This window comes from Somniosus microcephalus, chromosome 14 (assembly GCF_052327205.1).
Source record: "Somniosus microcephalus isolate GS21.2 chromosome 14, FLI_Smic_1.0, whole genome shotgun sequence".
Lineage (NCBI taxonomy): Eukaryota > Metazoa > Chordata > Chondrichthyes > Squaliformes > Somniosidae > Somniosus > Somniosus microcephalus.
Genome location: NC_141000.1, coordinates 109,526,197 through 109,540,920, shown reverse-complemented (window position 1 = coordinate 109,540,920; position 14,724 = coordinate 109,526,197). Strand labels below are relative to the sequence as shown.

Below are 14,724 nucleotides of genomic sequence, written 5' to 3'. Positions count from 1 at the left end.
TCAGGTAGGTTGGGTTTTCAATGACTCTCCATTGCTCTGAATAGCTGACAGCTGCAAAAGTGGTATAAAAGCTACCATTTCACAGCTGTTCACTTTCCAATGTTAGAAACTGGAGCCTTCAGGCTTTTGAATACACTTTTCAACTTTATGCAGGTTGCAAGTGTTTGGAGCAAGCTGTCTATCCACTATCACCTCCTTGGAGCAACCTCCCTCACCATTGACAGATCGCTTCTGTCATCTCAACTTCAGCTGCCATCTATTCCATCAGCATCGGCCCCCTTGAAAAAAATCTCACCTTGGTCCTCAGAATCCCACCACGATCAGCCCCACCACCAACATCACCAGGCACACCAACATCACCAACAACAACACCGACCTTCTCCACAATCACCTGATGCTGCACAAGACATAGGGCCTCAGCACCAGACCACATGCTGCCCGGGAGGCCAGCGATGGCCTCACCATGGCCAGATTTACTTCACTTGACGCTGTACACCCTGGCTGCCACATGATGTGCCAGGTTGGCACCACCCCACACCAACACCATAAAGCATCCCTATAATGTCCAAGCTATTCCTTTCACACTCATCACCATTGCGGGGGGTACCGTTATGTCTCACCATTCATTACAACTCACTAAGCCATTTCCAAAGGTGAACACAAATCTGTCCAAGAAGGCAAAGTGTGGAAAATAAAGATTTCAATGTTTGGCAGCACATCAACAGAAACTTTACATGAACATTGGCTAAAACACCCAAGTGCCTACCCTTGTGTGTTGTTAGTTGGTATGACTGGACTAGGATGAGAGTGAGTGTGAGGGGTGGCTAGTGAGATGGGGATGTGATAATATAGATAGAGAGAGGGATGGGTGGAGGTGCAAGGTAAGTTGGTGTGAGTAAGGATGTGCAGGAGTAGGGTAGGGAAGGCAGAGTGATGGGGATGTGATGAGTGGCACAGCAGGATGAGGTTGAGTGTGACTTGTCGGTAATGTTTCATGATCTACTGAGATCATTGAAAGGCTTGTGCCACTGCAGCCAGGTCCTCCTGACGACATCCCTGCTTGTGCCCTCCTGTGCAATGTGCAACCAGGCTGCGTTGATCGCCTGGGGAGGTCTCTTCCACCCATTGGAAGGGAAGAGAACCTCCCTGCGTGCATCCCATGGTGGAGCCTGGGTGCAGCCGTGCACCTTTGTGCAGTGCTTGTCAGTGTTTGCAGCACCTCAGTGCTGTAGAACACTGACAGCACAACTGTCGAAATGAATGCGGCCGTGGTCCCTTTAAGGAAACCAGCTGATGGCGCGTAATCAAATGATGTCATCAGACCCGGGAACCTTGCAGGGTGGGCTTAACAAGCCCCATCAATGGGAAATTCTTCTCACAGAGCGGGATGGAGCCGGGAGCAGGGTCGCCACCAGCCACCTACCTCGGCCGCACTGAGCCCGCCTCGGTAGGCGAAATAGTGGCCTAAATGTATTCAGATGATATCCAGTTCTACCTCTTCTGCAGCACCCTCGACTCTATGTCCATCTCTGTATTGTCAGGCTGTCTGTCAGACATCAGGACACAGCTGAGCCAGAACTTCCTCCAACTGAACAATGCGAAGACCAGAATCCTCTTATTTGGCAGCTGGCAAAATCCCTGTACACTTGCCTCCAACTCCATCCTCCCTTTCTGGGCTGTTTGCACGAGCTGAACCAGATGATAACGTGACAAGCATTCTGTTTGATCTCAGCTGAGCATCAAATGTCCTATCCCTCACTAAGACCGAGTTCTTGCATCCTCGCACCATCATCCGCCGCTGCCCTTACCTCACCCTGAAGGTCGCTGAACCCCATTGTGGCAAAAAATGAGATACCTTTACCTAGATTTTGTGACTGTGCCTTTAAATCCAATCACCCAGAGAGTGGTGAGCATGTTGAACTTGCCACCACATGGAGTAGTTGAGGCGAATAGCACAGAGGCCTTTAAGAGGAAGCTAGATAAGTACGTGAGGGAGAATGGGATAGAAGGATATGCTGATAGGGTTAAATGAAGAAGGGTGGGAGGAGGCTCGTGTGGAGCATAAACACCAGCACAGAACAGTTGGGCCGAATGACCTGTTTCTTTGCTGTACATGTAGAAAATGCAGCCGTCAATTTGCGCACAAAAAATAAATCTTTTTATCTGAACTGAGCAGGGTTGTTTTCGAAAAGGAAATCCTAAGTATTCCTTTTCTCGTAAAATTGGAAAAGTGAAATGGAATAATGGACAGATTGTGACACTGCATGTCTCATTGTGCTGTGTAACCGTTTATTTAAAGTCAGGACATGCACCTTCAAAATGTAATCTTTACTATTAAGTATATAACAGATTTTTGGGGGGGAACAATGGCGGCCGAAATTTAAAAGCACTTTTTCAATTCAATGCTCTTTGGAATATGTAACATCAAGGCAGCTGACATGTAGCTCCAGCTCCTGTCAATGTAACAACAAAAATGTGGTGGGGATTTTTTTTAATCTTCCTCAATGACAGCAACACCTCATGGTCCTCCCGTCTTTGCTTCGACTTTTCTGAGGAACATTTGCACTGAAACTTGGGAGACGAGCTCCCAGTCAATTGGAGTTCAGATGTTCCTGCAGGAAAATACGAACGTGTTTAGAAAACAAAATGGCAGCTCTGCACAATTCTGATGAAGGGTCATCGACATGAAACGTTAACTCTGTTTCTCTCTCCACAGATGCTGCCTGACCTGCTGAGTATTGCCAGCAATTTCTGTTTAGATTTATGGCAGCTCTGCCCACATCACTCCCCTGATCAGGTTTTGTGCACGTTGTGCTTGCAAATACAAAAAAGGACTACCAGAGAACCCCCCCCCCCAAAAAAATGAGGGTGCCTTTACACTATGAATGTAATCAACAGCGCAAAGTGTTTTTTTGTTTCACACTGACACTGCGGTTGAGGTGTAAATGAAGGCTAAACCCAGAGTTAGGGTCTGACTTGGCTCCAGAGCAGAGTGACGGAATCTGAATCTGCTTCGACCTAGAGACAAGAAGGCCTTTGACTCTGGATTTACACGACACAAATGTAGCAAAGAACCGACGCCAAACTTGGGCTGTAAGCTGTAGTGGCGAACGAAAATTAATTTTGTGCTTTACATTTTTCCAAATTTTATTCATCCAAATTAGAAAGAATATTGGCTGTAAAGTCTTCCTAACTCACCCTCTTCTTTTGGCCCACAAAATACAACTTTATTTCTCTTTCTCTGCTACTGGTAGGTTGCTTCCCAATTACTTTTCAGAATTTTTTTTAAAGCTGTATGGTTTGGCCAATGCTTGAGAAAGTGTGCAGTGAATGCCAAGTTTCTATTAAAAAGGGATTACATCACGTAAATGGTTATTTTGACACTGTATCAATAAAATTAATTTTATTGAAAAATAACTACTTAAGATTTTTTTTTAATCCATGAAGCTTTTCTAACTGGTTTCTAACAATACCCCATCTTGTAAGGTGAGAGTCTCCATCTATTAGATATTAAGGCAAGTAAACAGTTACCTACATAAAATTGGGGGTGCCATTTCCTTTCATTGACCCTTGACCCCTTTCCCTCCCCCTGAAAATGTCCGTCATAAGCTTGAGGTATAAGTAACAATGGGAAAAACAAACTCTGAAATGAAAGCCAGGCTTATTTTAATACATATATAATTTGCATCCTATGTGCTAAGAGTTTCATATGTAAACATAAAGCATATTTCATTAAAAAGAGTTATAAATCAAGGCCGTAACGTTTAATCGCGTATCATTTTTTTTTTCTTTTTCTTTTTTTTTCTGTTTTTGTTTTTTTTTTATGTTTTGGGTCCATGGTTGGCCGAGGTCAACTCGTAGTGTCAGAAACAAAGGAATATATAAATGCATAAGTTACATAATAAGTTTACAATATAAAATGCAAAATAACCTTGATTTGAATACTTATTTCTTACAAACGCACAGCGTTCGCGAATCTTCACATCTGGCGATCGCCTAGGTTTAAAAAAAAAATGCATTTGAAATCTCCTCAGGTTTGATAGTGGGCTACTCCCAGCCCGAATGTGCAGGATAAAGAAAAATGGTAAAACCCCCAAATTTCCAGGTCCCGATCAGTTTTACATTAAGCACATTCGAAATGTAATAATTCCAGACAATCCCAGTTTTCCAATTCTTAAGAGATGTATTTTTTTTTCCACTAGATGATGAATTGTTTTGGCTCCACAGATCTCTGTTTTGTTTTCTCCTTCTATTTCTCCCTTCATATTAATGATTATGAAGACGAATATGTTGTTTGCGACTCTTTTTGGAGAATCCTTTTTACATCCAATTGATATAATCTTGTTTTCGCATGACCGTTTAAAAAAAAAACACACACCAGCTTATTCCTTTTCACTCAACTCTTCAGTTCTCCTATTCCACTGCCATTGCCTAATTTCCAATCCATCACGTAGCCTTCTGCACATACTCAAATCCAAATGTTTGGCTCAAACCATGCAAAGTAAGAAATCATTGTACCAAATCATGCAGTATTGTCCAACAGTTTCCCAACTCTTGGGGAGAGCTTCCACAACTTTGTTTTTTTAATATACTTAGATGATAAATCCTGTTAACAAATAAATTCCAGAAGGTATAAATATTTCAGAGAGCAAGAGTTTAACTACTGAAGAACATCCAAGATGTTAGACTTCAAGTCTTTCATTTGTAGATCCCACATTTACATAATTTCTGACATGTTTTGTTTTCTCTTGCCGTGTGTTGATCTCTGTTTCTTAAATTTCATAATCTCAATATCTTATTCCATGCAACACTCATTGTCTTTCTAGCATTGTTTTTTTCCTGATTGTCAACAGTGACCAGTTATTTGATCCTTAGTTCTTTTGTTCTCAGTTCATATGCTCACCATAAAGTACTGCTCTTTCAATAACTCGACTCCAACCAGTTATATCATCTTCAACAGACACGTATCAAGTTTATTTCCAATTTGTCAACACACGGTTTTACCTCTTCCAGTATTTGAGACTTATCTTCAGTATTCATGTATAGTTTGAGTCTTTTCTCCAATTTAAGTTCATAGTTATTAACCCAGTGTTCTGTTCCCCGAGCAGTAACCCAAGTCTTAATTGAAAACATGTGCCTTGTTCAATAGTAAGTGCCGAGGTGAGATGGCATGTGGGTGGCGGGATGTCTGGCGTTTGGGTAGATGCTTCCAGTTGGAGAATTCCAGTATGGACTTGGAGCTGCAAAGAAACTAGAGGATGTTACAGGTAGAGCAGGAGGGTGGGGAGCCACGAAATTCATCTTTTGCTGGTGTGCATGGTAGGAGCTCATGTATGAGATATCTGTTGGGTATTTGTACATGGAAGACTCAGGAGGGTGGGGTTGCAGGGCTTGTGCAATCCCGTGGAAGTCAAATTTGTAAGCGTAGCGCTTGCCGTGGACTTTGGTCATGATGTTCTTGTCATAGTAGTAACGCAAGGCCCTGCTCAGCTTGTCATAGTTCATGTTGGGCTTGCTCTTCCTCTCTCCCCAACGTCTTGCCACCTCATCTGGATCTGTCATCTTGAACTCTCCATTGGTCCCTTCCCAAGTAATGCAGTTGGCATTGGAGCTGTCAGACAGAAGCTCCAGCAGGAACTGCCACAGCTGAATCTGGCCACTTCCTGAAATGGAGTCAAGAACAGGATAATGACAAATCACTGAAAAATAAATCTCAATGTCATAGCGCCATAGAGTCATTACGGCCATTCGGCCCATCGAGTCCATGCCGGCTCTCTGTAGAGCAATCCAGTCAGTCCCATTCCCCCGCTCTATCCCCGTAGCCCTGCAAGTTTATTTCCCTCAAGTGCCTATCCAATTTCCTTTTGAAATCATTGATCGTCTCCGCTTCCACCACCCTTGTCAGCAGCGAGTTCCAGGTCATTACCACTCACTGCGTAAAAAAGTTCTTCCTCACACCCCCTGTATCTCTTGCCCAAAACCTTAAATCTGTGTCCCCTAGTCCTGCTACCATCAACTAGTGGGAACAGCCTTTCTCTGTCTACCTTATCCAAACCCATCATAATCTTGTACGCCTCTATCAAATCTCCCCATAACCTCCTTTGCTCCAAGGAGGACGACCTCAGCTTCTCCAACCTAACCTTGTAGCTAAAATCCCTCATCCCTGGAACCATTCTGGTAAATCTTCTCTGCACCCTCTCAAGGACCTTCACATCCTTCCTAAAGTGTGGTGACCAGAACTGGACACAATACTCTAGTTGTGGCCTAACCAAAGCTTTATAAAGGTTCAGCATAACTTCCCTGCTTTTGTACTCAATACCTCTATTTATGAAGCCCAGGATCCCATATGCTTTGTTAACTACTCTCTCAAAATGTCCAGCCACCTTCAAAGATCTATGCACAGTAACTCCCAGGTCCCTCTGTCCCTGCACACTCTTTAAAACTGTGCCATTAAGTGTATATTGCCTCTCCCTGTCCCTTCTGCCAAAATGCATCACCTCACACTTCTCTGTATTAAATTCCATCTGCCACTTGTCTGCCCATTCTGCTAGCCTTTCTATGTCCTGTTGCAGTCGATCCAAAGTTTTTTTTATTTTATAGAGACAAAGGTGAGGGCCAAGGCCGAAAGTGCAGGACACCACAGAAGTTGAAAAAAGTAACAGAAAAGATGAAGCCTTGGTAGCAGGAGGAAGGTCGAGGGAGGGAAGGAGTCCCACAATATTGAGGTCTTAGGAAAGATGGTCCAATCAAAGTTGATAGTGCAGTGAGGAAGGAGAGTGAATGAAGAACAATTAATCAAGAGATGCATTCATTTTTACACTTCTGTTAAAGCTGCTTTTTGCTACTGCTACATTTAACATACCTGGGTTTGCAAGACGGCTACTTGTAGGCCCAAGAATCTGATATGGATCTGTTAAAATCAGAATATATATTAACATAGTGACCTAAAATGCCCTGATTTCAGCATCTTTTTAGAATAAGAGTAACTTATTCCTATTTATGAAACCTATAAAACTATAATATTAAGATTTATGAAATGAAAGTATCTGTGCTCTCCTGACGATTCAATGGGTTAATGTACCATATGGTGTGGTGCTGAGCCATACAGGCCAGACAGCTTCAAGCTTAGTCCCTGGCCTGTACTGAGTTGCCTGGTATCAGCTAGGGCAGCAATTGGGACACGATAACTGATCTCAGTGTCCCTTGGGCCAGGGAAGAGAAAAATCAGCAAGGGCTCCTGCCCCACAACTTGATTCCAGCTGGAAAATACATGTGGACATCGGGAGAGAACAGGATCAGGCCTTGCTGTGGTACCCACCCACCGCTCCACCATCCTCCAGTTGAATTGTGTGCCAACATTGACTGTCTAGTCTCACATTTTTTTTAATTCATTCACAGGATGTGGGTGTCGCTGGCAAGGCCAGCATTTATTGCCCATCCCTAATTGCCCTTGAGAAGGTGGTGGTGAGCCGCCTTCTTGAACTGCTGCAGTCCGTGTTGTGAAGGTACTCCCACAGTGCTGTTCAGGAGGGCATGATGGCCGGTGTGGGCATGATGGGCCGAAGGGCCTCTTTCTGTGCTGTATAACTCTATGACTCTATGACTATGACTAAGTCAGGATGGTGTGTGACTTGGAGGGGAACTTGGAGGAGGCCTGCTGCCCTTGTCCTTCTAGGTGGTGGAGGTCGCGGGTTTGGGTAGAGTGGCTAACTGGCTGAGATACCAAATGGCTTCCGGTGTCTAGGGAGCCAGATCTTAACATGAATTATCCCCTTCTGGAAAGTGGGGGGAGAAAACAGGGCAAATAAAATGCCTAATGCCGATAATGGTGGCCATTACTTTAACAGAGGAGTTAACAGATTGGAGTTTCCGCTTGGAGCGCAATTGGCAAGCTGGGCGCAAATTGAGCTTGAAATTGTGCTCGTTTTCCGAAGTGAAATTATGGTTCAAGTTTCCATCCAAATTAATTTGCATAATCACAAGCATAAAATCTTCCATGAACCAACGTAACCGGGCAGCGTAATAGAAGGTCATTGTTTCATTTTTTCCCTTGCATTATAAAAATACTCATTGATATATTTAAGAGAGGTAACCTGTGGAGCCTTATTAATACAGCTGAACATGGGCTGATCACACAAAATAAGCATTTTTAATAAGCGTGCCTAGTCCACCTGTGAGTAACCTGATTATAAGGGCTGGATTTTGCCAATGGGGAGCTTTTGGAGGCGGGACTCCCACTTGTCAGGTTTCGGTTCCACCTCCATCAACTTCTGGCCAACCCACGTTATTTTTCATTGATTGGCCTTGTTAAGCCCGCCCAGCGGGCTTAGCAGGCCAATTAAGGGAAAGCCGGTTACAGAGAACGTCAGCATATGATGTTTCAAATTGTCATCGTTTGACCGCTCTGTGAAGCTGTCAAACACTGACGTTCTCTGTAGTTTGATGAGCTCTTGAATTCAAGACCTCATCAAACTTCTTTCTTTTGCAGAAACTAGATGGTTGCTGCATTGGAGAATGCAACGGCCATCTGTCATCTCTGCCGCGGAGGTGTGAGACTCTCCGCATACCCACCGATTGAAGCCTGCAGGAAAAAACAAAGGTAAGTAAACATTTCCTATCACTTTTCACTGACCTCACATACTTACCTCTCCACACTTGCACCCATTACTTACCATCACAGCGCACCTTTGCACCCCGCAGACCCCCGCAGACCCACAACTCGCCTTGGGAGCCTGGCAGGGTTCGGAGCCTTCGGGAAGCCCGCACTTGTGAGGGTAAAAAGGGGCTAATCCTATTTTTGCCTGTTAACTACCTGTTAACGGGCAGTTAATTGGCTTTAATCCCTTCCCGCCTCCAAGGAGATGGGACCCAGAGCGGGACGACCACCCGCCTCCTGGGAAGATGGCATGGAGGCAGGTTGGGGGTGGGTTGGGCATCTGCCCCCAAATTCTGCCATTTTCCCGGCAGTCCCACCTGCAGACCCGCCTCCCCAGGGCTGGCAAGATCGCGCCCAAAATCACTGAAAAGGACTTTAAGAAATTCTACTGAACCATTTACTAGTTTCATTGGTGTACACTAGTCAGTTTGTTAGTAAATCGAATATGTTAACATGCCTACTGGTGCCTTTGTGCCTAAAAATCGAGCTCAGTTTGAAGAGGCTCCTCAAACCGTTGCAAACAGGCGCAATCAACAGAAACTCGTCATGCTCATTATTTCAATCTGGGGGCATGGCCAGTGTTGTGGGCGGGGCCGGCTTCTAGCACGCTGTTTTTTAAACAAGCGTCACAGATCGCGGAAACTCGATTTACGCTCGACGTAAGTTGCGCCTATAATTCTTTTACGCTGGTTTGGCTGATTTCAGGCAAATAAACTAACGGAAACTCTAGGCCAACCGGTTTAAAATAAATGGGTTAATATCTCTGTTAAGATAACAGGCAGAAGAACGGCATGTGAACATATTAAACATTCATCCACTATTACCAGCATCCGTCATATCTCACCCATATATAGAGTTAAAATAGGCAATGGTGGGAAGATTTCCTCGGAGTGCTACGTGCAATGAAATTGCTAACACATTTATAAAGAACAGGTTTATAATTTCATTACACAAAATGCACAGCGAAAACCTTCCCCTAAATTTGGTCCATGACTTCAGTTGCATCGGAAGACTTTTTTGAAAAATGCAAAAGGAACGAAATTTATATTTTTGGGCCACAATTTCCTTTTTGACCAATTAGAACATTTACAAGACATTGCCAGTGCTAGTGCCTACTTCAGTGAATCAAAAACCTTGACACCAAGGTGTCAGCCGTGGTTCAGTTGGTAGCAGTCTCGCCTCTGAGTCAGCAGGTTGTGGATTCATGTTCCACTCCTAGCACAAAGATCTGGGTTCCAGTGCAGTACCGAGGGAGTGCTGCACTGTCAGAGGTGCCGTCTTTCAGATGAGACGTTAAACCGAGGCCCTGTCTGCTCTCTCAGGTGGACATAAAAGATCCCAAAGCACTATTTCAAAGAAGAGCAGGGGAGTTCTCCCCGGTCTCCTGGCCACTACTTATCCCTCAATCAACATCACTAAAAACACATTAGCTAGACATTATCACATTGCTGTTTCTGGGAGCTTGCTGTGCCAAAAATCGGCTGCCGCGTTTCCTACATTACGACAGTGACTACACTTCAAAAGCACTTCATTGGCTGTAAAGCGCTTTGGCACATCCTGAGGTCGTGAAAGGCACTACATAAATGCAAGTCTTTTTATTATCCACATTCATCACATGTGCTCACATTGTCAGAATCGGACATTTAGCACAGATTCTTTTCAGAACTGAATATTTTCAGGGGTGTTTGCTGTCGCGAAATTCTACTTAATGGTAAAAAAGGGAGACTGTTTGTTCTTCTCTACACTTAACGATGGTGCACTAATGGAATCATGGTAATGTGCCACTTTGAATCGTGCGATTGCTGAGAATGTGATTTCCTTAGTGAGAGTCTCATGCACTGCATTAAAATAGGAATTTAACTTCAAAAGGTTGCCCTGCAGCAGAATGCTCTGCTTGAAATGGGCAAAGATGGCAGAAGGCAGGCATCTTTAAGAATCAGCTCTGTGGATCAAAAGCTTGCTCAAATAATGTTGATTATACCAACACAGCCAAACAGGTAACTAGCATTAAAGTCTATCATTGCACGTACCTATCTGGTGACGAGGTTGGTCTTCTACTTTGGTTACATTTGAGGAAGAAGAAGGGGCTCCTAGACAAGAAAGAAAAACGGATGAAATCAAAAAGGCGACTTTAAGTACACTTATTACACAACATTCTTAGTTTCCCCTGCAATTGGAGCTTTTTAGAATGAAACATGACGGTTCTGATGTAGTCACTATTACGGCAGGATTTTAACCCTTCTGGCCTGTCAGGAATGGGTGGTTAAATCAGACTTACCGCCGCGTTTCCGGCACGCTACCGCCCAACATCATCTTAACCGCACACTTTTCGGTGGAGCCTGCTACAGGAAGGTGAGGGCCCCCCTGAATAAATTAAAGTCGGGGTCCTATGCCGCAATTAGGGCCCCGACGCCATTTTAACTGAAACTCTCGCCAGTTCCACCCACTGCTGGACCCATCAATAAAACCTGATGGCGAGGGCTTCCTCAATCAGAAGAGGCCCAGGAAAGTGAGTCATTTTTTCATTTTATTTTATTGTTTCCTTGAAATGAATGAAATCTTGGGCATCCCCTGTAATGTCCGTGTGTAATTGAGACACGGACTGCAGAAGTTGGTTATAACAGGTGTTTACTGAATGGAGACTGTATTGATTTCTTTGTGGGTTCAATGACGAGACATTTATGAAAGAGAATGACTTTTAATCTAAAGCTTGTTCAACTCTTTTATACAGCTTTTACAGGAGACACGATGCTTGTGATCCATCCAGAACGAAACTGAAACTAAAAACTAACTGCCTTGCTTCTCTCGGTCACATGCCCTCTGCTGGTCAGGCACAAGCAATCAATACATGCAAACATGCTATTAAGGCATCATAATAGAACAGGCAAATACCATCTCTATTTGCTGATATCATTACATCTCCTTTTCTTAAAACAAAAGTATTGGTGGCATAGTGGTTAGCACTGTTGCCTCACAGCGCCAGGGATCCGCGATTCAAATCTGGCCTCAGGCGACTGTCTGTGTGGAGTTTGCACATTCTTCCTGTGTCTGCGTGGGTGTGCTCCGGTTTCCTCCCACAGTCCAAAGATGTGCAGGTTAGGTTGATTTGGCTATGATAAATTGACCCTTAGTGTTAGGGGATTAAATACATGGGGATAGGGTGGGATATGTGTCGGTGTAGGCTCGATGGGCTGAAATGGCCTCTATCTGCACTGGTGATTCTGTGAACAACATGTTTTCTTTGTATTAATCTGCATTTTAACTGTAACATTTAATGAACTTACATTATCATTATCATGATCAAGGTTTTTTAACCTTGCTTTGTGTGTTCACATGAAATATGTCAATACACTAGAACTTGAAGAAAGAATAAGATAACATTACTTCCTTCTATAACAATAGTCCTTAAATTTGCTCAATGAGTCTCTCAGGAGGCTTCACGTGTCTTGAGGATTTTCTGATTGATTGTCCTTGAATCTGAGTTGTTGCCTCAGATGATTGGTTCTCAGCTGTGTGATCAGGTTGTTCAACAGTATCAGTCTCTTGACCTGCTGTGGCTGGTCCCATGAGAAGATCTCGATGATTTCTTCTCAGAACAGCACCCTCATCTGTCTGAATGGTGTATGATCTTGGTTGAACTTCACTCAGGACAGTTCCCTTCTGAGTCCATGTGTTTGTTTTGTTTTTCAACCTTACTTGGTCACCAGTGTGGAGTTCAGGTAGGTTTTGTGTTCCTCTGTCATAGTAGTACTTTTGCTTTTCTTTCTGTTCTTCTTTGAACTTCCTCACTTTCTCCCCCTCTTTTGTTTTCAGGAGGTTCTCCGGGATGGGTAGGTTTGACCTTAGCCGACGTCCCATAAGGAGTTGGGCTGGTGACATACCACACTCGAGTGGCGTTGTGCGGTATACAAGCATGCTCTGGTAGAAGTCAGTTCCACTGTCTTTTGCCTTGTACTTCAGTCTTTTCACTGTGTTTGCGGGCTCTCCTGGGTCAACAGCTCTGGACAACGTGTCTGCTGTATACCTCAGCTTACCCGGTGTGTACGCAACATTCAGTTCATCATAGACTGTCTCTCCTTCGCTTTCCACAACGAGGACTCTCTTTACCAGGTTCAGTCTCTCACAGGCTTTTAAACCTAGTATGGCTTGCACATCCTTTGGCACCACGATTAATGCTAGCGTGTGCTCTCTGTCCTTGTGTGTCACTTTGACAATGCATCTTCCTTTCACTGGTATGTCAGTACCTGAGTATCCTGTCACTTTCACTTTGATTCCATGTATCTTTGGTCTGGGTCTAATTTTCTTAAAATCAGTCTCTGATATCACATTAACTTGTGCTCCAGTATCCAATTTAAATGGAATGTGTATGTCATTCACTTTTAGTGTCAACATCCAGTCTCTTTCTTCTTTTTTGTTTTCAGACACAACATCTACATTGAACTCCTCTATCTCGCTTTCATCTACTGTATGGACCTTGCTTTGTTGCGCTTGGTTCTTGCAGCAACGGGCATAATGGTTGTTTTTGTTGCAACTATTGCATTTTTTACCATATGCTGGACACTTTCTTGGTGGATGCTGTGTACCGCATCGACTACATGACTTTCGATTGTCCCTTTCATTTTCGTTCGCTGGCCACGCCTCTTTTTTCACATTGGCGCTCTTTTTGTTAAACAGTTTGTATCCGTTCTTTCTCACTGCATCCACGTTGCAGCTATTGTCACTGAACAGCTCCTTTGCCTGCAACTTCACAGTCTCTGTAGCCCTACACAGTGCTATGGCTTTTCCCAGGTCTAGATCTTGCTCTCTTAGCAGTCTTTCCCTTAGACCATTATCTGGAATACCACACACCAGTCTGTCTTTTATCAGCGAGTCTGTCAGTCCCCCAAATTCACATGATTTGCTTCTGTTTCTCAGTTCAGTCACATACTGATCAATAGTCTCACCCGTTTTCTGAACACATGTGAAAAATCTGTGCCTCTCAAACGTCACGTTATGTTTAGGTATGCAGTAGGCCTCAAACTGTTCCATTATTTTATCTAGCTTCATTTTGTCTCCATTAGCAGCGAATGTGAAGTTATTATACACCTCCAGCGCTTCATCACCCACGACATGTAAGAACAGTGACGATTTCCTTTTATTACTTTTCTCGTCAGCTCCGATTGCTGATAAATACAACCCCACATGTTGTTTGAACCTTCTCCAATTTTCAGCCACATTACCTGTCAACTGAAGCGTCGCCGGTGGGAGTAAACCTTCCATTTTTCACTTTGTTAGCTATTCTCTAATGGTAAGTAACGATGTTCTCTTTTGGCTTGCTAATCTGTGGAGAGCTGATTTAGCTTCAGATTTTTTCTCTTCATCTCTTTCAATCACTTCTGACACCATGTATTGATTTCTTTGTGGGTTCAATGACGAGACATTTATGAAAGAGAATGACTTTTAATCTAAAGCTTGTTCAACTCTTTTATACAGCTTTTACAGGAGACACGATGCTTGTGATCCATCCAGAACGAAACTGAAACTAAAAACTAACTGCCTTGCTTCTCTCGGTCACATGCCCTCTGCTGGTCAGGCACAAGCAATCAATACATGCAAACATGCTATTAAGGCATCATAATCGAACAGGCAAATACCATCTCTATTTGCTGATATCATTACAGAGACAAAACTGGAACTACTATACAAAGTTACTGCACAGGCTTATATACAGGGGTGGTCACTACTGGTACTGCAGTATACAGGGGCTGCAGAATATAGTTCCTTCTTCAAAGTACATACACTACAATTCCTCCCCTTTTAGCTAAACAGTACATAACATTCGATTAATAATTAAATAACATATTTACAATTACAGTTGCTATATACATTAACTGAAGTTAATCAATTATAAATTCAGTCTTTAGGAGGCTTCCTTATTCTGTCCGGATAACGCCTCTTTGGGGTATCAGGTTCTTCTGGCAAAGTTGATTCGGGATCAACGTCGTTGTTTGGTTCGTCTGCTTCCAATATCACCGATCCTGAGGTAGATGCAATTGGTACTTCGCTTTCATCACCAGGTGTATAGGATC

The 14,724-nt window shown here is 43.5% G+C and overlaps 1 protein-coding gene across 3 annotated transcripts in view; it reads right to left on the bottom strand.

The window, feature by feature from the left end:
* Nucleotides 1-3,649: 3,649 nt before the first annotated feature.
* The window catches only part of LOC147107832 (transcriptional regulator Erg), a 334,827-nt gene continuing 323,752 nt past the window's right edge, over nucleotides 3,650-14,724 (bottom strand). For all 3 annotated transcript variants that reach the window (XM_086007174.1, XM_086007176.1, XM_086007175.1), the window contains 3 exons: nucleotides 10,687-10,746; nucleotides 6,863-6,910; nucleotides 3,650-5,663 (listed from right to left, as the gene is read on the bottom strand). In XM_086007174.1, coding sequence (XP_085863300.1) covers nucleotides 5,143-5,663; nucleotides 6,863-6,910; nucleotides 10,687-10,746 — 629 coding nt within the window. In that variant the 3' untranslated portion in view covers nucleotides 3,650-5,142. The remainder of the gene's footprint in view (nucleotides 5,664-6,862; nucleotides 6,911-10,686; nucleotides 10,747-14,724) is intronic.